At 34.6% G+C, this 25,509-nt stretch overlaps 1 protein-coding gene and 1 long non-coding RNA gene across 4 annotated transcripts; both read left to right on the top strand.

Annotated features, from left to right (window-relative positions):
* The first annotated feature begins 648 nt into the window (after nt 1-648).
* On the top strand, nt 649-25,230 carry LOC125677465 (uncharacterized). Of its 3 annotated transcripts, XR_008801228.1 has the most exons (8): nt 649-955; nt 1,065-1,120; nt 3,747-3,802; nt 4,287-4,424; nt 4,824-4,913; nt 16,376-16,435; nt 17,457-17,512; nt 21,557-25,230. XR_008801228.1 is itself a non-coding variant. In XM_056158892.1 (6 exons), exons 1-6 carry the CDS (start codon nt 825-827, stop codon nt 21,644-21,646), a joined length of 561 nt encoding a protein of 186 aa, XP_056014867.1. In that variant the 5' UTR covers nt 649-824; the 3' UTR covers nt 21,647-25,229. The 3 variants fall into 3 exon arrangements, 1 of the variants encoding a protein (XP_056014867.1); XR_008801227.1 differs by lacking the exon at nt 3,747-3,802 and having other exon boundaries at nt 21,557-25,229; XM_056158892.1 differs by lacking the exons at nt 3,747-3,802; nt 16,376-16,435 and having other exon boundaries at nt 21,557-25,229.
* On the top strand, nt 4,920-8,265 carry LOC125677468 (uncharacterized). Its single transcript, XR_008801229.1, has 2 exons — nt 4,920-7,599; nt 7,717-8,265. It is a non-coding gene; the product is annotated as an uncharacterized LOC125677468 (long non-coding RNA).
* Nucleotides 25,231-25,509: the final 279 nt, after the last annotated feature.

Raw genomic sequence — 25,509 nt, 5'->3', positions numbered from 1 at the left:
ATAGCTTTGCAATTCTACATGAGGTGTGGAGAAAATGAATTGGGTACTAAGGCTTGCACTTATGACTTTTTATTTCTTTGGTGCAGATTTCAAAGGACTCTGTGAGGACAGATATACAGTGGAACATATAGACGATATCCATATTAAGTGTTTTGAAATGTTCTGAAAATATGTTATCCACGCGGGAACGGTTTCAAAAGTAGTTCGGACCGAAAGTGCTTTATCAAACGGGCGTGTGATAAAGCTAATGCTGTATCTCACAATCAATATACACCACATGTATGAGATAAAGCAAGATGATTTTCACGTTAAAATTATAGAACCTAAGTTCAATTTGTAAAACAAATCGTTTGACCATCTGACAGAGACAATGGATGTTGTTCGGGCTAAGTGTAGAACGATACATGATGTACATGTAACAACATACTGTATCATACATGTTGGGTATTGTGATGTTCGTTATTGCGTGAGCCTTGAGGTACACGAAGGAAATAAGAGAGGTTGAACTTGTTAGTATTGAGAAAAGTCAGATTGAGCATGTAGAAGCGTATCTTTTCACCGGAGCCAATCAGAACATCACTCGGCCTTTTCCGTCAAATCAATATAAAAATTCTCGACTTGACGGAAAATGCCAAGCGTTATCCCGATTGCATAGGAGCATGATGTCGCATCCTCTAATCATAAACAGGGTAGCACGTGACCATGCATGTGGGGAGTGCATGGTTATTTTAATCAGATATGCTTCGATAGAAACGATAAATGGGATATTGTTTAAAAATTGTATATGAATTCCTTACAAAATTTAACTGTAATACAGGAAGGAAATGTTCGCATCAGTTCAAATTGTAGTTGATAATTTTCCGAGAGACGTGAGGAAAATGTACTGGTCGCTCAGATTCGTCATTGTGGTTTTTAATATCTTTGTTGCAGATTGTGGAAGACTCTGTGAAAATAGGTATCAAAAGGGATGTTTCAATATCGAAAGAAATATCGTTGATGTTCACTCTTGTAATGATGAAATGTCTTGTTCAGATTTTCAAATTAATCCTTTATCTATCTGATAGAGAGCATGGATGTTGTTCAGGTCAAGTGTGGAACGAAACGCTGGAAATGTGTACAGGTAAAATACACATTATCACAGACATTTTAAAAATCATCTGAATAGGAGTTATATATAATAGCATGCATGTATTAAATATACGTGATTGCATTAATGCTCTCATTGCAAATTATATGGATAGACATATAACAATACACACGTTATTAAAATATTAATTGTCTTTTGTTATTCAAAAGCATAATTTTGTGTTTGTTCTACAAAGTTGCATATTGATATCTCTTTCCATAACGAAGTGGAACACCAATAAAACCATATATTCATAGCTGTCTGCGCACAAACTTCGTCTTCATTCGTGACGTTCTTTACCTTCAGGGTCTCTTGGCCTTTATTTTCTTTCTTGGTTTTTTTTTTGGGGGGGGTGTGTGTTCCATCTACGGTTCTGATGCCATTCCCAGCACACATACAATGTGTCTTTTTTAAACAATTATGCCCTACTAACATCCCGGTGATCTGATGCGATTTTGATATCCCACTTTGTTTGAGTGCAGTGGAGTTCAAACCATGATCAACACAATATGCTATGATTTCTCGTGAACCATGAATGTTGTTGCGCAAATTGCATTAAAGGTACGTTTACAAATATCATCACTTCACCGGGGTTTATGACGTCCTGCAGTTGCTAGTATATTACGGAGAATACAACACTGAGTCCATTGATATAAGATATAATGCAATATGTATACATGTATCATACCGATTGTTAGGACGTTCTTGGCACGCTAATTGTGACTATGGATAACTCCGTTTACCTGATCAAGAGATGGGGCTCAAGTTGGGTGCGACATGTCGACAGGGAATAATTATTGCTTTGAGGCACCTGATTCCATCTTTGGTATATCCAGGGCCCCATCTTTGTCCAACTCTCTATTTTGTATTCCTTATACATGGGAGTTATGAGATTGATCACTGTTCGGTATCTTCACCTTTTATTTAATCTGAAAGCATTTGCATTCATCTAATTCAGTGATACAAAGAAAATACCCACTTATTTTGTACGTGCGCCAACAATGCATACATCTCTCGTTTAATTTAGTAGCATACCATTTATCTCTTTTATTACGTATTTCAAATTTTATAGTTTTGTTTAGAATAAGGATAAATTTTCTCTTGTAAAATATCTTTTCGATTCGATGCGTATTTCGAAAATGTTTAGCATTGTTTACGAATTTTCGGGACAGCCCTCATACTTTCACTATGCTTTGCTTAAAGAATACTTTTAAAAGAGCTCGCAATCCTTGATGAGACCTAAGATTAGACAACGTTTATGTGGGATATTATGCATGTAATATCTGCTTAGCAATAAACCATTCTTACCTACTATACTAAAGGAATCACGGCGGATGTAACCGGTCAGCAGAGAATGCTTACTCCTCTAAATCACCTGACCCACCTTTAGTATGCCCAAGGGTTCATATTTGTCCTACTCTTAATTTTATATTATTTATAGGAGTTATGAAATCGATCTCTGTACGTAATATTCACCTCGTCGTGTTTACATATGTATATATGTCAACTGCTTTGATACGCAAACACAGTTTTTATTAAACAAATTTAGGTTCTTGACACACACGTTATGTTATAGGGATTTCAACAGTCTCCCTTGATGTCAGTATTTCGCTTTTCATTTTTTTTACAATAATATATATGCAAATACAACCAACCAAAGGGTCGAATGTTGTTTGGAGTTTATCGTACCAATTGTCAGGCCGTTCTTTGAATACTGATTTTGACTACAGGTTACTCCATTTACCTGATCAAGCTATAAGTTTTAAGGCGTATATGACCTGTCAACAGGGGATGCTTATTCCTCAGAGGGACCTGACCCCACCTCTGGTGTTTCCAGGAACCCGTATTTTCCATTCATTCACCATTTGTTTTCTTTGCGGAATTCGCGTGGTTGGTCGCTGATTGTTGCCTTCGTTCTTTTGTGTAAGGCATTTCTATTTGTCTTGAGGGGAAGGACGCTCCTAGGGTTTGTCTGAATGTTCGTGTCATTTTAATGCTATATAATTTTCTGCATTTCACCCTGTATCCCCTTCATGAATTCAACATTTTAAGCATTTTGTTTTTAAATACAGTGCTATCTCTATCATTTTAATTCACGTAAACATATTGATCTAGTCGGATACCTATTTTTAACTTCTTTCATTATTATATTTTCTACCTCTTCCTATTTGTTTATTGCTTAACTCGTTTTTATTGGTTGAACTGCCTTAATTCAATATCTCCAGTGCAAAGTAAGTGAATGACTCACCTTGATTACTTTCGGCTTTGAGGTTCGACATTGCATTTTCTAGTCGTACAATTATTGTATTGTTTCGACCTGGAGATTTGATCTTGATATTAAGTCGTGCCATTTAGTATTGTAGAAATTTTTTTTTTTCACGTAAAACAGTTATCTGTTCAATTCACTCTTTGCTTGGCTCGTTTTATTTGATTAATTCAGTACTAAATATTATTTGATGTACGACTTATCCTAAAAGGCTCATGTCGGTTGTGACCAGTCTACAGGGAATGTTTTGACCTTCTCGACACCCTAGACCATATCTGACATGACAAGGGCTCCGTGTTCGCCCTTCTCTTAAATTTCTTTCTTTTGTTTTTATTTTATTTTTCTATTTATTAGATTGATCACTGTCCATCATCTTCACTTGTTCTTTCAACAAAGGAAGTAAAAATCATGTAAGGATAAATCTGAAATTTTCTGCATAACAACGTGTCTACTATCTATCATACACAATCAAATTTCATAAATTGTTAAAGTTTTCGAACTGGAGCGAGGTACCTAAAATTACAAAAACAAAAGGTTTATCTTATTTCAACTGTAGCTTTCATACAATGCAATACATTGATAAACACTGAAATGAACACAGATATACAAATAATACGGAACACAATTTTAGCAATTACGTTTCAAATTGGTGGTTGTACGACTTTATTTATCAACGATTATATATGATATCTTTCAAATTAATTATATAGACAATAACACAATTCACCCAGCGTTGCAATTTCAAAGTCCGTTGGTATATTTGGTTTTACTCTAGAAACTGGTAAGGTTTTTATTTCTTTCTGTATTGTATTTTCTTCATTTTAATTCATTATGATATATCTTTCGCTTTTGTTATTTTCATTTCCTTCAACAATGTATACTTCTTATTTTTAGATTGTACAACAGGATACACGGGCAAGTTCTGCGATATCAGATGTCAGTATCCTTACTATGGAATACAGTGTCTTATGAAGTGCGATCCTCCCCACAGTAGAGACCACTATGATTTCAAAACAGGGTGTGCTCACAAAGGTAACACTCGCTCATAAAAAAATAACTCGTCATCAAGAGGTCAAGAGTTCGAGCCTCGCATATGCCATGGCCGCGCAAAACCTAAGATCGATAGTGATTGCCTTTTCGATAAAAACAACTCAGCATTTAGAAGTGAGAATTAAGGGTCTTACGGATATGACCTTAAGAACGGAGGTGACGTGTAGCGGCAGGTGTTGGCACGTTAAAGATTCCTCATTGTTACGGCAGTAAACGCTAAGTATAAGGCTAAATTTGTGGTACATGTACTTTACGTCTCAATATGAGTGAAAAATCAAACATCAATTAGAGACCCTCATATACTACACATATAGCATCGCCAAAGCAGAAAGTGTGTTTTGTATTTAAAAAAATCATTGTGAATTGCCGTTTCATTTTCAGAATTCACAGTACTCTTTACTTCACCAGTAACGGATTACTCAACGGTAATGCAAAGAACTGACTCAGATGATTCTACGAATAAACCAATAGGTAATTGTATTCTTGTCTAAGCATTATGTTCCATCTTTTGATGGGGATCTATATTTCTGCAATGTATGATACCATGCATACAACGGAATATATACAGACCCGTTGAAAAAAAATGTGTACTCTAAAATAGGTATATTTTAAAACTTATACGGTACCAATTTTTATGCACCAGATGCGCATTTCGACAAATAATGTCTCTTTAGTGATGCTCAATCGAAATGTTTGAAATCCGAAATAACTATGAAGGTTTAGATCTAAATATAGCCAAAAACAGCGTGCCAAACAAGTGGAGCCAAATTCGTCCAAGGATATGTACACTAATTACCGATTAAAGACAACTTTTATATCTATTGTTTGAAAATTATTATATTGTACCCATCAATTTCTGGCAAGGGGACAATGATTCAACATTCCACTATTTCAAATCTCTTTAGCTGTTTTTGTGCTCAATATCAACGACTTGTATTATGTATGCATGAACATGTTACACATCCATTTTATCATTGATTTCATAGTATTTGAAGTACATGTGTAACATTTCAAAGCATCACATTTTCGATAAAAGTACGAACCATCTGTATATTGCGGAATGTGGGAATAGAGTATCAATGTTTGTCATAGTTGGGTAAGGAAATGAGTTGAAGGATTTGAAGTACTTTCGGCACTCACTAGTGATACAATCACTCCATACCTCCTTTGTATCCTCGCCATACAAACCACAGCGAACTGTTTCCCTCGATAACTTGTAATTTAATGGTCGTCAAATTCATGCAACATTGGTAAGTCTTACTGATACACAGCTCCATTACATGTGTATGTTACATTGCCATCAGTCACATAAACCTTACTTGTCGGGCGGAATTCTTTGTCTTTATGATAATCAATCGGGATAAAGAAACTTTGCTTCAACTGGTGTCGTTGTGACCATCTCATTTATTTTATTTCAATATTTTATTCATTTGATACTTCAGAGTTCATGTATTTTTTATCTTTGTATCAGATCTCTTGTTTTTTTTTTAACTGCTAAATTGTCATTAAACTGAACGTCAATGAGAGAAAATGCGTGAGATGTCTCACTTAACAAATTCGTTTCATGTAAAAGACACCGTGGAGCTTCACCATTGACTAACGAAGATGGCAGTAAAATGATATAACATACATTTGTGACAAGTGTGGAAATACAAACTTAACATCACTAACATTTCACAAGTTTGATTGCGTTTTGATAAACATGTATATATATAAAGTCATATAATTCGGACGGCTGGTTAAACGATGACAAATAATCAACGTGTACAGGACAATAAACCAGCGCTGATATCAATCTTAATCCGATACTCGTATATTTCCGGTAGCAAGGATGCTTATTAGAATAATTGAAGCGATTAGTCGACTCAGATTTGAAACTTCAAAAGTAGGATTTTGTTTCTAAATTATGTATATGGATATGTTCTATAAAATACACACTGTTCCATGAAAGTATAAGAACTGAACTGTAAAATAACATACAATACTCAGTGTTGTGCGACCTATAGATAGGTAACTGTGATCCTGTCAATCTTTTACGTGTTTGATCATGAAAAGATGAAGAACAAACAGTGTGCTTCAATATTTCAACATGTTTGACTTTTCGGAAAGTGTATTCATGAGCAGTGTTAACCATAGTTGGTTTATAAAGTATTTTGAGAAGGGGGCCAAGAAATATAAATGAAACGTTGCACGTATTGCCTCATTTCGGGACAGAGGATGAATGCAATTATTTCTCATCACTGTGCACTCTTTCAAAATTATCTCTACTTCTGCGTTGTGGTACAATACGACTTATAGTTACATTGCACAATAATCATTGCGTTCATTACCAAAATAAGATAAAATAACTGCACGCCCTCTTAATTATGTGACATCAAAAGATGTTGCATTGATTTATTTAGATGTATGTAGGTTAGAACCAAAGTTTGTTGGAGTCGTTTTAGATAAATGTAGCTGTTTATTATTGAAAAAAGGACAATAATTCCGTTTCTATTTATTTCTCTATCCACCATGTGATATATTTCCTTTTTTTTCACAGATATTTTGTAAATGTTTGTAAAAAGCAGTTTTATGAATGTAGCAATCACTAATGTCATTTTACTTTTACATAATGTGTTGTACTCGAAAACACATTTTACGTTACTGTTATTAAAGGAAAAACACAAGTCTTTCCCATAATTCTTTGTAAAATCACCCGAGCGTAGCTTTATCGCCGGTATTCATTCCCGGGTGAGCTATGGTAACACGGTGGCTGTGTCACTATTCTGTATGCTGACACGTGTTCCATGGGAATTATTTATATACTAGTAACTTACCGTATGTATGGCAAGAGCACGGATACACGGACGTGGTAAGTATATATTTTACATTTATAGTTCATTTGCAGTATGTTTTAGCTTATTGATCAGTCTGTATATACCCCTTCTTATATTTAAACTTGGCCTGTAATCACCGTTTTACATTTATGTGTGGTCAGGCGTAACAGTGACGTGAGAAGTTAAATCTCTATTGTTACATTATATAGAGAGTTAGTGAGGTAATTTGTAACTTTTTTTTTTATTCTTGTGACATTTAAATCTTATTTCTATACATGGGCGGAAGTGAATAACAGGATGTGATGCAGGGTCCGCCATGTTTTGTGAATACATGTATCAAAGTTAGTTTTTTACATATAAATTTCTTTTGATATTTACTTTTCATCTTACAACTTTATTATCCCTACAATTAATATAATATTTAGTTGCCTATATTTATGATAGTTGCCATATTGTAGCGTCATGAAGAGTTGCTGATTCGAAATTGAATTGTACGAGGGAATCAATTTGGTGGATTGTTGAACTATATATCAACGGAAATTCATGAACAGATAGTATTTAGGTTCAATCCCAAAAGGAGAGGGATCTACAGTTTAAACCCTACAACCAAGCACTACTAGGAATCGCAGCAAAGTGACGATCATGGTTCATTCATTGCAGTATATAGAACTTAATCTTATTTGCAAACATACCGTGCCATTTGTTATGGATGTTTTAACTCATTGATGGATTCGACAAACTAGGATATGACAATATTGACCAATGATGCCAAGTGGCAACTACCTGTATAACTGTATAATCATATAGAGAATAATGATAAGGTTGTTTTATCATTGTAAATATCCATTTCTTAAGTTATGTTAGATGTGTGACAGATGTGAGAGTGAGGTGAGGTCATCATCTTTTCTTTCTTTTGTAAATAAATATTGTTATCTAAAGTAAGGTTTTCGTGTGATTAGATAAAGCCTTGCTTATCCCATGTTATAATGAAACTGTTATAAATACTATTTTGTTGTTATAAATAGTTTTTTAGGAAATTTTGATAATGCTGAGAGACAATTTTCTGACGTTGATAAATAATTATTATATATGTATATTTCGCATCTTAAAAAGTGCGATGACCTGTATTTAAAACTTATACGGTACCAATTTTGATGCACCAGATGTGCATTTCGACAAATAATGTCTCTTCAGTGATGCTTAAGTAGAAATTTTGGAAATTCGAAATAACAATAAACTCGTAAGAGCTAAAAGGAAACCTAGATTGCCAAAAGACTGGAGTCAAATTGGTCCAAGGATAAGAACTATGCATGAGGGAGATAATCCTATTAAATATACATCCGTATTTGCAATCTAGTAACGAAGTACTTAGCTACTGGGCTACAGAGACCCCCTGGGACTAACAGTCCACCAGCAGAGGCCTCGAACTAGGGGTTGTAATGTAAAACTTATATGGTACCAAGTTTGATGCACCAGATGCGCATTTCGACAAATAATGTATCTTCAGTGATACATCTTATTTCATAATTTAACAGCTTTAACTCTAATAAATGGAAATATATGTATTTTCAATAATTATATCAGATAATGGCGCAGGGGTTTCAACAGTCTCGTTTCAAGCCAGCATTTCGCAAATTCTTTGATCGTTCTAATAATCTAGTTTGACAATACAACCTGTCATTGGGTGCAATGCTGTCTGACGTGTTTCATACGGATTGTGTATCCAGGGGTCCGTGTTTGGCCAATTCTCTATTTTGTATTGCTTATAGGAGTTATGAGATTGATCTCTGTTTGTTACCTTCATCTTTCATGCACATCTTCAATGTATCCATAACAACTGCTCAGATTTTGAAGAATATCACGTTAGAGGTATAGGAGTAGCTGATTATACAAAATAGGTACAGTCTATATAAGAAATACTTAAAATGATTAAGTTTAACTATAGGTAAATTTGTTTGATCACTTTCTAAAAGAGAGGTGCACATATTTCATGTATCTATAACAACTGTACACATTTTGAGGAACGTCAAGTAAGAAATGTGAGAGGAGTTCAACTAGATGTCAAGTGTTCGAAACTAAATGTTTGATCACTTTCACAAGGGGACATACACATCGTCAATGTATCCATACATGTAACAACTGTGTAAAGTTTGAGGAACGTCAAGTTAGAGGTGTGAGAGGAATTGATTACACAAAATAGGTACCCTATTACAGAGACGTCATTTAGCATTTCATAAGCCATTTCCGTGTTGTGCAACCCGTAGAAAAAAGAAAAGACAAGTAGGGGTGAAATCATGATTATTGAGATGCAGTCCATGTGAAAATGCTCTACAACATTTGAAATAGAATGAATAAAACCTGAACGAAAGGTGGAAAACTGAGAGGACATGGGTTTTCTTAAACTTATGTGTCTCTTTTTAATTCACGGTCGAGAGCCCTGGTGAGGGGCAATACGTAGCACGCACGAAACGTTTAAAGACTGCCCTCGCTCAGTCATTTTCCTTAAGAAAAATTCAATTATAGTCACAGATAAAGGCACAGTTTAAAAGTTTGCTGAATGCAGAATATCAAAGTGCGGGAGATATATAGTAGCCAAAAAGGTACACATTCAATTTGTGAAAATGTGAAGATAACGAACAGTGATCAATCTCATAGCTCCTACATGGAATTGAAAATCAAAAGTTGGTAAAGCATGTATCCTTGGACATACAATATACCAGAGGTGGGGCCAGGTGCCTAGGAGGAGTAAGCATTTCCTGTTGACAGGTCACATCCGCATTGAGATCTATATATTGATCAAGTGAACGAAGTAATCTGTAGTAAATATTAGTATGTAAAGAACGACCTAATAATTAATATGAAACACCTCAGACAACATTTTACCCAATGACAGGATTGTAATGGCAAACTAGATTGGTATAAGGACTATAAAATTTGTGAAATAAAGTATAGAAAATAAGATATTGTAAACAATGGGTAATGTGTAGAAAATCAGATACCGTATCATCAGATCAGGATTAGTACGGCCTCTGAGTAGAGAAGTATAATTTTTTACCCAAATCAAAGGAAACCGACCCTTAATGGTAATCAACTGCAAAAAGGTGCTGCTCTCCAGATCTAAGAGACAGTTCTATATTTTGTGTTGAATGAAAGGTGATGATAACTAACAGAGATAAATCTCATAACTCCTATAAGCAATACAGATTAAGGAGTTGAGCAAACACGGTCCTCTGGGTATACCAGAGGTGGGATCAGGTGATTAGGAGGAGTGAACATCCCCCTGTTGACCGGTCACACCCGCCCTGAGCCCTATATCTTGATCAGGTAAACGGCGTTATCCGTAGTCACAATCAGTGTGCCAAGAACGGCCTAATAATCGGCATGAAACAAATCAGACAGCATTTGACCCAACGATAGATTGTATTGGCAAACTAGATCGTTATAACGACAATAGAATATGCGGAATGTTGATTTTGAAGGAGACTGTTGGAACCCCTGCACCATCAATGTTGCTTTCTCATTGAGTGGTCTATGTATCGAGATAAACATATTTGCAAAGTTGAACACTTTAAATAAATCACATATGTATTGGATATTGTGTTATGCGCATTTGTCTCTTCAAATTAAGGCAACAAATAAGTAAATGTCGCAGGATTTCAACAACCTCATTTAAAATCAGCATATCACAATATCGATTTCGGATTACCCTGTTTATCTGATCAAGATATAGAGTTCATTGTTTGTTATCATTGCTTTATATAACTTGAACTCCTCCACATCTATTAAAGGACTTTACACCTACATGCACCATCTGTCAATGTCAGTGTTTATTTTCTCACACAAACTCCACTGAGAGGAAATAATTGACGGTATGTCCTTGATATTTACGCATTTTCAATTGTTATCGTGGTTTCGATTCAAAAATGGAAAATAAGTTCGCACACTTCCTGATTACAATTCTTAGAAACTCTGATTTGATCTTAATTGGATTTAAAGGAAATAACTCATAATTATCACTACAAGAAGTATCTACTATGAAAAGCTGAATTTCATTTTACTGCTTATAGAACTATCACCTTGAAAATGAATTTGAAATTTAAAAAACATCAAAATTAAATTCAAACAATTTGCTAATATTTATTCCGTAATATCACACTATTAAAGAGACTAATTCATAATTTTCACCATCATTTTGTTTTTCATTTTTGATGTGTTTAAAGCTTTCACAAAAAGGTTATGCATTAAGACAAAAGCTTATGATATAGTGTTCATTATTCATTGTGTAAACACAGATTGAGGTATGTTATCGTTTACAAAGTTTTGAAAAGGTAAAAACCGTCATATAGTCTATGATGTATGTCACATTTCAAGCATTTTAAAGGTAAAATATGCCATTTCAGAGTTAAAGTACTGTCTTTGCTAATATACAATACCAAGAGTTATATAGCGGTCCTAATCAATTTAAAATCTCTAAAGTGCTTTACATATAAAACATACAATTTACATGAAAAACAATAATATCCTTCATATAAAAAAAATGATGGTACATGGGTATAATTGTAATGCACTGAGAATCTTTAAAACAAGTTTTAAGTAACCCATAATTGTCTTTTAGCTAGAAAGCAATACTATAAAAATAAGTCTTTAGGTGTCGCTTAAAAGTGTCTAGAGATTTGACTTGGTGTAATCCGAGTGGTAAGGCGTTCCACAGTTTTGGCGCGGAGTAGTCAAAACGCCTGTTTTCATGAGTCTGTTTTTATTTGTGGAAAATTAAGAAGCATCCCATTTCCCGAACGTAAATTTCTTGGAGGGCAATATGGGGTAATAATCTCACTAAGGTAGATTGGTCCGGTTTTATGGACTGATTTGTATGTGTGTGCATTCACTTTGTGTTGTATGCGGTACTGAACCGGGAACCGGTGCAGGTTATTCAGTACAGGTGCAATATGATCATATTTTTTATACAAGTTGTATACTTGCTGCTGTATTCTGTACACATTGGAGTTTGTCCTGTTTGGTAAACCAAGTAGTAATGCACTGGCACAGTAAAGTATTGATGTCATCAAAGCATGCATTAGCGTTTAGCAGGTTTATTCGTCAATAATGTGTCTGTCCTGTCCAATATTGCTTATTTGGTAGAATCAGGACCTTGTCATGTCAGTCACATGTTGATCCATACTGAGGGATTGATCAAAGTAAGCTCCCAAGTTCTTAACTACTGCAACTGATTTGATGACACATCCATCGAAAGTAAGGTTGATGTCAGACATACCACGATCTCTGCTTCTGGGTGCAAAAAAGATGAGATCAGTTTTATCATGGTTCAATTCCAATATGTTTGATGACATCGAATTGCTGATATCAGACAAGCAAGCTTCAAGTCTCACATTATGACCCCTGGGTCGAGGCCTCTGCTGGTGGACTGTTAGTCCCCGAGGGTCTCTACAGCCCAGTAGCTAAGTACTTCGTCACTAGCTTGGAAATACTGATGTATATTTAATTGCTGTTACAAAATTTAGAAATTCATTTCAAAATTAAGGATTATCTCCCTCACGCACAGCTCTTATCCTTAGACGAATTTGACTCCACTTTTTGGCACACTGTTTTCCCCTTAAATAGCTCTAAAACTTCATTGTTATTTCGGATTTCAAACATTGCGGTTGAGCATCACTGAAGAGACATTATTTGTCGAAATGCGCATCTGGTGCATCAAAATTGATACCGTATAAGTTTCACATTTGAAATAATTCCAGTTACCAGGGGGTTACTTAATAATCATAATGATAAAGGATATTCTAAATTACAAAATTAAAATTCCGATAGTTTGTTTGTAAACATAAACAAGGTTCGCGTCTTGTTTACATAAAGCATGTTTAAGGCTAAAATATTGCTCTGATCCTTGGATTAAGAAGGTACGAATTTTGGTTGTCAACTTTAAATGAGTTGTATTTTCAATGTTGAGCATCAAAATATCAAACTATTAACATTAAAGGAAATCATTAATCAGCATTCATGTATATTCAATGAAACATGAAATACTATAATATATTCTAATATTTATGTTACAATATTTGAAAAAGCAGTGAAACTTAAAGAGGGTGGTCTAGCGGTTAGAGCATTCGCTCCACATGGGTTCGAATCCCGGCCGCAATAGACTAAGTCGTTAAAATAGGTAGTGACAGTTCCATCGCCAAACACTCGGCATCAGGGTGTGAATGTCACGGTTCCTTAGAGATGACCTAAAAACGGATGTCACATTAGGTGTGGCACGATAAAGAACATTCACTGCTCAATGGCCTTAAGTGTCGAGCAAAGGCCCAAATTTGAAGCCCTTCACCGGTCTTGGTGACGTCTCCATATGAGTGGGAAAATTCCCGAGAGAGACGTTAAACAAGATATAATAAATCAATTCTGATATGAACGATTGCTATATTTTTTACAGTGCGCACATTTCTCAAAAACTGAAAACAAAAGTTGACAAAGAATACAATGTTATGCATGTAGTTGATTATCTACATGCAAATAATTCTCACATAATAAATAGAGGAAATTGTTTTATAAAGTATAAATGGAATATTCCTTGATATAGGACTTCAGTAGTATGGTGCTCTTGTATTATTTAAACAAAATAAAAAAGCAGAGTAAATTTAAAACCGCGAGTCACTAAAACCGTTTGTCATTTTCTACACACCAACCAGCTGAGTTATGTCACTATTAAATATCCAAAATTATCAGGTTCACAATTATATATGTTTCAATGGTAGAAATAGAACCTATATGTATTTTAATTCATTAAACAGGCAATTCCGCCAATGTAAGGATAATGATTATGTTACTCGACCTTTCAGCTCTTAGTTAAAATGTGATTGTAATAATTCCGATTGTCCACCGGAGTGATGTAATAGGGCCAAAATAAAATATATGTGTGTTTCCTATTTCACCCCCCCCCCCCACCAAAATAAAATTGGTAGGGTAGGTATGTAGACATTTTATGTCATTAAAACATTTTATTTGAAATCTTAGTTTTAGATACGTTGCAAATAAGGTCTAAATACATTACAAATATTTTACACACATTTTTAAGATTAGTAGTACTCAAAATATAAATAAGAAAAACTTGAATGCGATCAAAGAAAAAAATCAAGTTTGAAAATTCCAGATTTTTATTTTTTTATACACATTTTCAATGGAATTTTCAGGGTCACCAGCAAAAACGCAGGTAGAGTCGGGAAACCGGAAATACACATATATTTTATTTTGGCCTAAACCCTACTATCCATGCACTAGCCTAAGAATTTAGTGATTATACTAAACATTCACCATTATATCCTATATTCTATATGTCCAGAACAAATTAGGGAGCATGTGAGGACATAATATATATAAAATGCCACTCGATTTCCTGCTAGAAAAAGAGGGTGGCATTAAGGGCAGATCGCAATGTGCACACTACTACAGATCCTCAGTAAACATAGTCAAATACATTCTAAAAATGAATTAGTTCTTCCTTAAACGTCGTGGTCTCAAGGGATTGTTATCATAAAATTACCAAACTCCCAGAGTTTGCCATATTTCACGAACACCAGGATTTATCAACTTTAGAAAGGGAAGAAAATAAAGTGAATGAAATTTGAGTCGACCTCATTTAATATACGTGTTTTAGTGGTATCAACATGATCGCATACTGCTTTTTCTTTATTTCGTATCAACCTGATTGGAGTATAGCTCAGAAAGGTGGATGTGGCGATAGGTATGTTGTGGATTCTTTTATCATGAAATTAATTACATTATTACAATTGATTTCAATCAACACAAGCCGTAACTAACGGTAAGTGAATTGCAAAAAAAAAAAATAATAATAATAATAAATAAGATAGATTAAAAACGAACAAATAGAATGTCATATGTGTGACTAAACATATATAATTTCATTGAATCAGAATGGATCTGAAGCAATAAAAACGTCTTATTAGCAGGAAATGTCGATTCATGCATAATTGTTTTCCTGACAGTAATTCCTGTTCGTAATTTCCAATGTGCATTGACGTTGAAGGTTACCGATTCGGAATAACGCGGAAGAGAGGTACTACGCAAATGTTAGATTTATAGAAAAAAAAATAAAGTCATTCTTAAAACGATGTAATATTTCAAAACTAACGAAATGTGCAATTACTCATCTTTTATGACCTCAGTCTCAGCCATCCAATTATGTTCTGCAATCCTCCGAGGCTATGGCGGTTCATTTGACAATATGTTGTTAAAGAAATTACACGGTATTGAAATTATCATGTATTTGTTTACCAGCTGTAAAACATGTAAATACTTGTTTATATACATCACATTTCATATAGAACAAAGGCATAATCCATATCATTTCGTACTTTTTTCTTCTTTTTTTCCGTAGTCATCAAATACATGTAGTTTATATCTATATTATTTGGTTGGTTGGTTGTATATCGTTCTGTACGGGACGTTCTGGAATCGTTCACTCATCTGGAGACGTCACTATTGCCGGTAAATGATTGAAGACTTTAGGTCAATGCTTGTCCCCTACGGCCTTTGAGGAGTGATGGATCTTTATAGCACCTGCTGTGACACGGGGCCTTGGGTTTTGTGTGCTCATCCGAAGGACCGTCCAATTTTTTTGCCTTTTACGACAAGCAAGGGGTAATGAGGACTTATTCTAACCCGGATCCTCATGTCAACATGTTTTTTCTCTTTCAATTTGCGGATCCATGAGTTTTTTTTTTTGCTTTATTTTTTGATTGAATATCAGTAATGACCAATCCCCCACCTTCAGTTTTTTCATGGTCTTTCGTGTCATCTTATCAGTTTTGCTGCATATGATGTTTATGATATGATAAAGAAATAAATAGATATATTGGCAATAATTTTTAATCATTAAAATAGTTTGCAACTCCAAATAAAAGACAGCACAGCGTCCTCCACATCTACTTCATAATTAGGTATTTTATGACAAACGGGGTGATTTAAGTAACTCCATCGTCAACTCCCCATATTTATGTAGCAATATTCCATTATTATCTACAGATGGTGTTTATATCTCTCAACTTAATTCAATACACAATAGCTTGTTCTGCTTATGATCTGTTTTAGATCGAGACAGGCGATTTACAAACAAGTTGATGTTGCGGAGGTCTCAACAATCCGTTTAAAGTAAGAATTTCGCAAATTCTTTAACCGTTATAATGATCTAGTTTTCTAAACAACCTATCATTGGGTCAAATGCTGTCTGGCTTGTTTCATACCGATTGCTAGGACGTTCGTTGCACGCTGATTTTGAATAAGGATTACTCTGTTTACCTCCTCAAGATATAGGGCTCACGGCGGATGTGACCGATCAACAGGGGTGCTTACTTCTCCTGGGCACAAGGGCACACCCCTGGTATATCCAAGGGCCGTGTTTGCCCAACTCTCTCTTTTGTATTCATTATATAAGAGTTAACAAATTGATCACTATTCGTTATCTTCACCTTCCATTGATCTACATATATATACACAGATTTCTTTGACTATATGATATTTATTCCATCGATTGTATGAATGATATTTGAACAAAAATAACGACATACAAAACCCCGCCCAATCATAATCAGTTGCATGTATATCCAACTTTACTGATGAACACAATGGGGAATTTTTTTTATAGAAATCAAACTAGATTCGTAATCCCCGACAAGACATTTTAGAGTCTGGACTTTGGATATTGTCCCTCCCTAGGTTCCAAATTTGTGCTAGTTCGATGTAAAAATGATAGTATTATTCCTGCTCATTTTCATGTCAGATAACCTGTTTCCGCTTGCCTTCATGTTTACAGGTCCAATCAAACGATATTCATCCGATATGTGTTTGAATTTCATTCTGAATCAGATTCCAGCTCCCTCGCCCACAGGATATAGCTTTAGACGAAATCAAATAGAACTGAAAATTCGCGTGAACCATTTCAAGATAGTCACCGACCCTTTAATTTGTTTTCAATGGTTTCGACATTATATTTTTCTCATGAGTAAAATTGATATTAACTCTGTAAATACATTGAAGCACATACTTTTCTTAACCTGCATTTGTATACTAGTCATCATACATTTTTTTGCATGGTGGAATCTCGAATTGAATAATCTTTAGACACAATGTTGTTCATATGTTTTAAGAAAAGGATATTGAATTTGTGTTACAGTAAGCATGGATGATGTGTGGAAACAATATGGAATGAAACACTCGGCAGATGTACAGGTTTGTATTGGTCTGTTGTCATACATGAGAGAGTTCACCAGGGGCATTACAGTCCGCACAATGAATAATGAACGAATTTGACAGGTGGCACAATAAAAGAGTAGGGAAGGGAAATCAATGATATTTCTTTAACCAAAATTTAGACATATTTTTCTGTAGAACAATGTAAATGCCGCATGCTTCTATGAACGTTATTATACAACTTCCCTACTTTATACATGTACCACGTGCATCAAGATCACTCAAAAACACGCTCCCATACACAGCTCATGTTGAAAATTACCCTGTATTTCACAGTAGATCCTCCCATGAATTGACAATACATATATAGTTAAGGAATTATTCACTTAGACATATTCTCCTGCTGTTTCCTTTTCGTTTTGCATTTCTTTGAATGTTGTTGATTTAATTTTTACACCATTATCAGAACTGTTTTTTTATGACGTGTCATTCTATTCCTGTGGCCTTCAACGCGACATTTATATATATCGACGATGTTTTATCTATTCGCATTGCTAATTTTCATTCATATGTCGATTCGATATATCCCTGTGAACTCGAAATCAAAAGACACCACAGAGTAGTTCACTTCTGCTTCATACTTAGATATTTTATTCAAAATAGACATTAACAGCAAACTGGGAACTCAACTTTATGACAAACGGGATGATTTCAGCTTCTCCGTCATCAACTTCCCATATTCATGTAGCAATATTCCTTTATCACCTCCATATGGTGTTTGATTCGATACGCAAGGGCGTATTCTGATTATGATCAGTTTTTAAATCGAGAGAGGCTAATGACAAACAAGTTGATGGTGCAAGGCTTTTAACAGTTTCGTTTAAATTCAGCATTTCGCAAATTATATGGTCGTTATAACAATCTAGTTTGCCGACACAAGCTATCATTGGGTCAAACGCTGTTTGACTTGTTTCATATCGATTCACTCCAAAAATCCATAAAAAATGTCAATTTTGAGAAGCATTTAATCTCAGCTCTATGTATAGTTGGTATTGCAAGTGCATGAATCACGTATCCCATCTTCCTTATCTGCCTAAATACATTTTACTGATTCATAATTCTTTTGCAAAAAAAACGTAAATATTATTCTTTTATACCCAACTCGAAATTCTAAATGTGAAAGAATAGACACTTGTGTCACTGTAGAGGCAAATACATACAATATCTTAAAAAGTTATAGGGACACCTGGAATGCTGTCTTGGAATTGTAAAATAAAATAGATCATGTAACTTGCCCCCACATATCTAATATTTTTTATCTAAACGTTTCCTATTATATGGGCCAAATTTATAGGGACGTACATTGTAACTGTAAGGGCATTATGTTTTTTCTTCGTACATGTAGTATACACACTTTTGTCCTCACAACGCAAGTTAAAGGGATTGATTCAAAACCCACCACGCACCCCATCCCAATTGGTTTTTTTCACTTTTAATGATCAAAGTATACTGCCTAATGTGTTTAAAAGGTTTCACAAAAAATAAGGTTATACTTTTTCTTAAAAGCTCATTTTACACAGTTATTATTTGTTTTGTAAACAAAGCTTGCGATATTTTATTGTTTACGAATTTTTAAAAAGAAATGGACATCGATCTAAGTTCAATATATCTATCTATCACATTTCAAGTATTCTTTAGGTGAAATGTGTCGACTTAAAGTTAAATTTGGGACTGTGCAAAATTAAGATGTTTTAAATTACAAAATTAACATTTCACTGGTTCGTTTGTAAGCATAAAACGACTCGAGTATTTGTTTACATAACACAGTTCCAGGGCTACTATGTTGCTCCTATCCTTGCATTTAGAAGGTCAACATTTGGATGTCAACATTAAATGAGTTGAATTTTAATGTTTAACATATAAAATGAAAACTATTTTTATTTCAAAAATGTGAACCAGTCACTTTAAATGTTATTCGCTTTCCACGTTTTATTTTCCCCTTTCTCTCCCCTTTCATTTTTTCTGTGATTGTTCTGTACAGATCATAGCTCCTAAAATATGCATGTAGTTTCTGTCAATCATCAAACACATATTTTGTGGAGTATGTCAGTTTATGAAGTATTTAGGCTGGTCATATAAGTTTGCAAACACAAATCATCCATTACTGTTAATGAAAAATATATTTGGAGGCTATGGCGCGTACGATAGATCGGTAAGCTACTGACAAACAAGCTGATGGTACAGGGATTTCAACAGTCTCGATTGAAGTCAGCATTTCGCAAATGATATGGTCGTTATAACGATCTACTTCGTCAGTACAACCTTGCATTGGGTCAAATGCTGTCTGACGTGTTTCATACCGATTGTTAAGCCGTTGTTGGCACACTGATTTCGACTACGGATAACTCCGTTTACCTGATCTGGATATAGGGCTCACGGCGGGTGTGACCGGTCAACAGGGGATGCTTACTCCTCCTAGGCACCTGATACCACCTCTGGTGTGTCCAGGGGTCCGTGTTTGCCCAACTATTTATTTTGTTTTGCTTAAAGGAGTTATGAGATTGATCACTGTTCGTTATCTTCACCTTGCATCGGTCAAAAGTCCAAAAGGAAAATTGCACTGCGAAAAATATAATGATAATGCGTTAAATTTTTAAACCAGTTCAAACACTTTGAAAAGTGATTTTTAAGTACAACAACATTAGACTATGTATGAAAACTGAATAGTATCAAATATATTCATCTCGTTATCACTTTGAATTTTCACACGTGTAGTAGGGTTGCTAGCTGATCATTGTTACAACCAGTTGCCCTCTTGTCATTACATTATATATGAGCAGTACAATCACCCTCTGTACTGATTTAACAATGATGTATTTTACATTCCTTGTTGAAATCTCACCACTTATTCTTACAAAAGGACCGAGAGACTCTATTTTAGGATGACCCCACCACTAGGGCGACCAAAGAAATATTTAGAGTCTCTGTAAGTCTCATTCTTTATTTTTGGGGGACAGAATGCTACACTTTGCGAAAATTAGTGTATTTAAGCACATTTGCTACAAACAAACCTAACATCTCGTTTCAGATATTTCTGTACAAAGTGTCGATAGATATGGAAAACATCTAAAATAGAATGCAACAAACTAAATTAAGTCAAGTTGATCAAAACATTAGTGCTTACGGAGTAAGTTTTCCCGTATAAAGTAATTATGTAATCGATTGTTCCCTTTTCACACATTGATTTAAAGTTTCTTTAGGTACACCATGTTTGTAAACAAGTATCAATAAACACTACTCTGTAAGAAAACTTTCAAACATACATGGATTTTGACAAAATCTGAAACAATGTAAAACTTTGAACTCAAAAGAGGTAAACATTTTTTGTAGCAAGAGTGTTTAAGCCGCCCCTTACGACAAGAGATTGCTCTATTTAGGCAATAGACAAAGTGCAAGGTATAAAGAACAACGTTTGATATGTACTGGCGCATTAACTGGCTTACTTTTAAAACATCCAAAACGAAAAAAGAAGCAGTGTTTGCAGTACACACACACATGCGCGCACTCACACACGCACGCATATATATTTGAATTCAAAATGCATTTTGCCAACCTTTTTTTGTTATATTAAGACAAATGCGAAAAAAGAACATTGATTTTAATGAAGTTTTTTTCCCGACCTATTGACATAATATATGCCTGGATACATTGGCCAGTACTGTAATGAAACCTGTGAATATCCACGTTACGGTATGCGCTGTATGGGGAAGTATGACTGTGAACAGGACAGATGTAACATCGTAACAGGATGTCCACACCAAGGTTTGATTACAAAACCAAGATATTGTATAATATTGTAGCGACAGGTGTTGGCACGTTAAAAATTCCTCATGACTACGGTCCTGAGCGCTAATCATAGGTCTAATTTTGTGTTACTTCACCTACAATTAGTGATGTCTGAATGTGAGTGAAAAATCAAATGTCAATTAGAAATCCTCATATTTTACACATATAGCATCGCCAAAGCAGAAAGTGTGCTTTGTATTAAAAAAAACTCATTGTGAATTTGCCTTTCATTTTCAGAATTCACAGTACTCTTTACTTCCCCAGCAACGGATTACTCTAAGGAAATGCAAAGAGCAGACTCAGATAATTCTACAAATAAATCAATAGGTAATTGTATTCTTATCTAAACATTATGTTCCATCTTTTGAGTGGGATCTGTATTTGAGCAATGTATGTTACCATGCATACAACGGAATATATAAAGACGCGGAGAAAAAGATGTGTACTCTAAAATAGGCATATGTACACTAATTACTAATTAAAGACAACTTTATGTCTATTGTTTGAAAATGTTTATATTGTACCCATCAATTTCTGGCTAGGGGACAATAATTCAACATTTCACTATTCCAAATCTCCTTAGCTATTGTTGTGCTCAATATCAACGACTTGTATCATGTATGTATCAACATGCATGTATTACACATCCATTTTATCATTGATTTGATAGTAATTAAACTATAAAATTGCAATGCATCATATTTTTGATGAAAGCACGAACAATATCTATATACCGGAATGTGAGAATAAAGGATTAATGTATATGTATAATCCAAGGGCAATGATTCCGTTTTGATTGATTTCTTTATAAAGTTCATTATGCAATATATCTCCTTTATTTTCACCGACATTTTGTATATTTTTGTAAACAAGCAGTTTTATGAATGTAAAAATGACTAACGCCATTTTACTTTTATATAATGTGTTGTACTCGAACACACCTTTTTATGCTCCTGTTATTAAATGAAACACACCCATCTTTCAAATAATTCTTTGTAAAATCACCCAAGCGTAACTTTATCGACGGGTATTCATTCTCGGGTGAGTTACGTCAATGGTAAGACGGTGGGTGTGTCACTGTGCTGTATGCTGACACGTGTTCGATGTGAATTATTTATATACATGTTTTAGTAACTTATGTATGGCACGTGTACGGATACACGATCGTGGTAAGTATATATTTTGCATTTATAGTTCATTTGCAGTGTGTACAAACTGTTAGATAAGCGAAAAACGCTTATTTAACAGTTTCTACATACCCTCTCTTATATTTGAACTTGGCCAGTACTTACCGTTTTACACGTATGTATGGGCAAAGCATGACGGTGGCGTGATAATTTAGATCTTTTTATTGTTACATTATATAGAGAGTTAGCGAGTTAATTTTCAATGTTCTTGGTAATATTCTTGTGACATTATTTCTCTATCTGGGCGGAAGTGAATGACCGGATGTGATTCAGGGTCCGCCCAATCTTTTAACAAATAAGTATCAATGCTAGTTTTTACATGTGCATTTATTTTCATATTTACTTTCATCATACAACTATTGAACGAGGAAATCAATATAGTGAATTGTTGAACCATATATCAACGGCAATCCATGAACAGCTAGTATTTAGATTCAACCCTGAGAGGAGAGGGATCTACGGTTCAACAGTTTAAACCCTAAAATCAAGAACTATTAGGGATTGCAGCTAAGTGACGAACGTGGTTCGCTCATTGCAGTATATAGAACTTAATCATAGTTGCAAACATGTCATGTCATGTGTTTTCATTCATTTTTGAATTCGACAAACTTGGAGATGACAATATTGACCATTGAAGTCAAGTGGCAACTAACTGTATAACTGTATAATCATATGGAGAATATTGATAAGTTTTCTTTTGTCACTGTAAATATTAATTGCATAAGTTATGTGTATGTTAGGTGAGTGACAGATGTGATCATTATTGTTCTCTCTTTTTATCTTTTTTTTTCTTTTGTAAATAAATTTTGTTATTTGAAGTTATTTTCTTGTCTGATTAGAGATAGCTTTGCTTGCCTCACGTTATAATGAAACTGTTATGAATACTATTATATAGATATAAATAGTTTTTAGGAAATTTTGATAATGCTGAGAGGCTGACGCTGATATACAATTCTGTTTATGTATATTTCGCGTCTTGAAAGTGCGATGGCCTATGTATTTTATTTGATAATTTATTAGTTTTAACTCTAATAAATAGAAATAGATACATTTTCAATAGTTTCATCAGATAATGATGCGAGTATTCGGTTACCTTAACATGTTACTTGTATATTTTTTCGCATTCTATTTGATATTTTGTCACTCTGGTATGGACCTGCTCTGACTTTGATCACATATTAAGTCCATAATGGTGAGTAAATATGTGTGCACATGTTATATTCTATGTTATTACATGTAGCAGGCTCTATGGTTGATAGTGGTTAAAACATTCGCTCTGTAAAAGAAATGGGTGTGGTTTCAAGCCCCGCTTGCACCTTGGTCGAGTCAAACCTAAGGTGGAAAATTATGTAATGACTACTACCTAATTAAAATATTCAATATTTGGAGAGGAATGTTACAAGTCTATCGCATGATACCTTACACGAAACCGATGCTTCGTATCACGACAGCAGGCACTATTGTTACGGTCGTAGGTCGATAGAATAGGTCAAAATTAATTACACTTTAATCTATACCTGATGAAGACTTGACATGAGTTAAACATTCTTATTGGAACAGAAAACAAACCAAAAGAATTTTTCAGGAATGATATACATTAATGTTACTACCACAAGAGATAAAAATCGATTTAAGAGCAGAAATGGCCGGGTTGCTTTAAGATATGTTATCTATCATAGAGACAAGTACAAAACATACTGAAAAAATGACATTAAATGTAGGATTTAAAAAAAGATGCAATTTTAAAATATCAGATGTATATTGTCTGTGTTTTTATAACATATATAATGTACAAGGTATGGAAAATGTTAAGTAAAAGCTGTGAGAGGAGTTCGTTACACAAAGTAGCTGCAATACTTAAAATGACAAAGTTCAACTACATCATGTACACGCAAAATTTTCAAAGAATGTCCGATAATTTTTTTTTAAAAAGACGCATGCAGATCTCCAATGCTTTTATAACAGCTGTGCTGAATCTGAGGGATGTCAAATAAATGACCCACATGTTTGCAGTTTCTCCCTATACAACGGAAGTTGGGGGTGTGCTTACGATTGCGGTCCCAATCTTCACATAAATAGTAATAACAATCAGTGTATAATAAAACATATGTTACTAAATTCTTTATCATGCTGAATTTTAACAGGTTGTATTATATCTATGACATAAAGAAGGTGAGAGGTTAAGATAGCGAACAGTGATCAATCTCATAACTCCTATCAGCAATACAAAATAGAGAGTTGGGCTAACACGAACCCCTGGACACACCAGGGGTGGGATAAGGTGGCTAGGAATAGTAAACATCCCCTGTCGACCGGTCACACCCACCGTGAGCCCTATATCTTGATCAGGCAAACAGAGTTAACCGTAGCCAGAATCACTGTGCCAATTCTGTGCCAAGGTTTAATTTCTTGGATTTTATGAAGGAAACATTGTAAGGAGCTACTCTACATCGTCATAATGGCTGACTTCCTATAAAAACATGGGGGGGGAAAATCAATATCAGCAATATGTAACGTTTCCTTTTGAATTTAAATGCGTAGCCGAGTAGCTCAGTAGGTTAACATACCGACTGCTGAACTGTAGGTCGCAGGGTCGAGTCCAGCAGGGGTCTTAATTTTTTTGTCCAGATTATCTTCTACTAAAACTGTATTTTTTGACAAAATAAAGTGAATTTGAAAAAAATTAACTTCAAAATAGTGTTCTACATATCCTCCACTTGTCATCTACATCAAATTTCTCTGGTGTAGCATACATCCTTAAGATATGCACTTGGTCAAAGTAGAGTTGGAGAGGAGGGATGCTATAAGCGTGTTTTAAGTTGATTTCTTTCTTAAGTTACAATGCAATTGATACCAATAATTTCAGTAGTAATCGGTTTTAAAACAAGAAACACCTAGAAATAAAGGGACATGAGCACGATTTGAGCTGAAAATTTTCTAATTTCATTTGTCGATTTTTACTGTTTACAATGCTTACCTAAAGTATTTCTAATAATCAACCAA

Source organism: Ostrea edulis, chromosome 3 (assembly GCF_947568905.1).
Source record: "Ostrea edulis chromosome 3, xbOstEdul1.1, whole genome shotgun sequence".
Lineage (NCBI taxonomy): Eukaryota > Metazoa > Mollusca > Bivalvia > Ostreida > Ostreidae > Ostrea > Ostrea edulis.
The sequence above is the reverse complement of the archived record's forward strand: the minus strand, read 5'-3'. Positions and strand labels throughout refer to the sequence as shown.

Coding starts and splice junctions, on each gene's coding strand:
- LOC125677465 (XM_056158892.1), top strand. CDS start 825: ATGTTCGCATCAGTTCAAATTGTAGTTGATAATTTTCCGAGAGACGTG. Junction 1,121..4,286: donor AACGCTGGAAATGTGTACAG/GTAAAATACACA, acceptor TCTTATTTTTAG/ATTGTACAACAGGATACACG. Junction 17,513..21,556: donor AACACTCGGCAGATGTACAG/GTTTGTATTGGT, acceptor TTTCATTTTCAG/AATTCACAGTACTCTTTACT.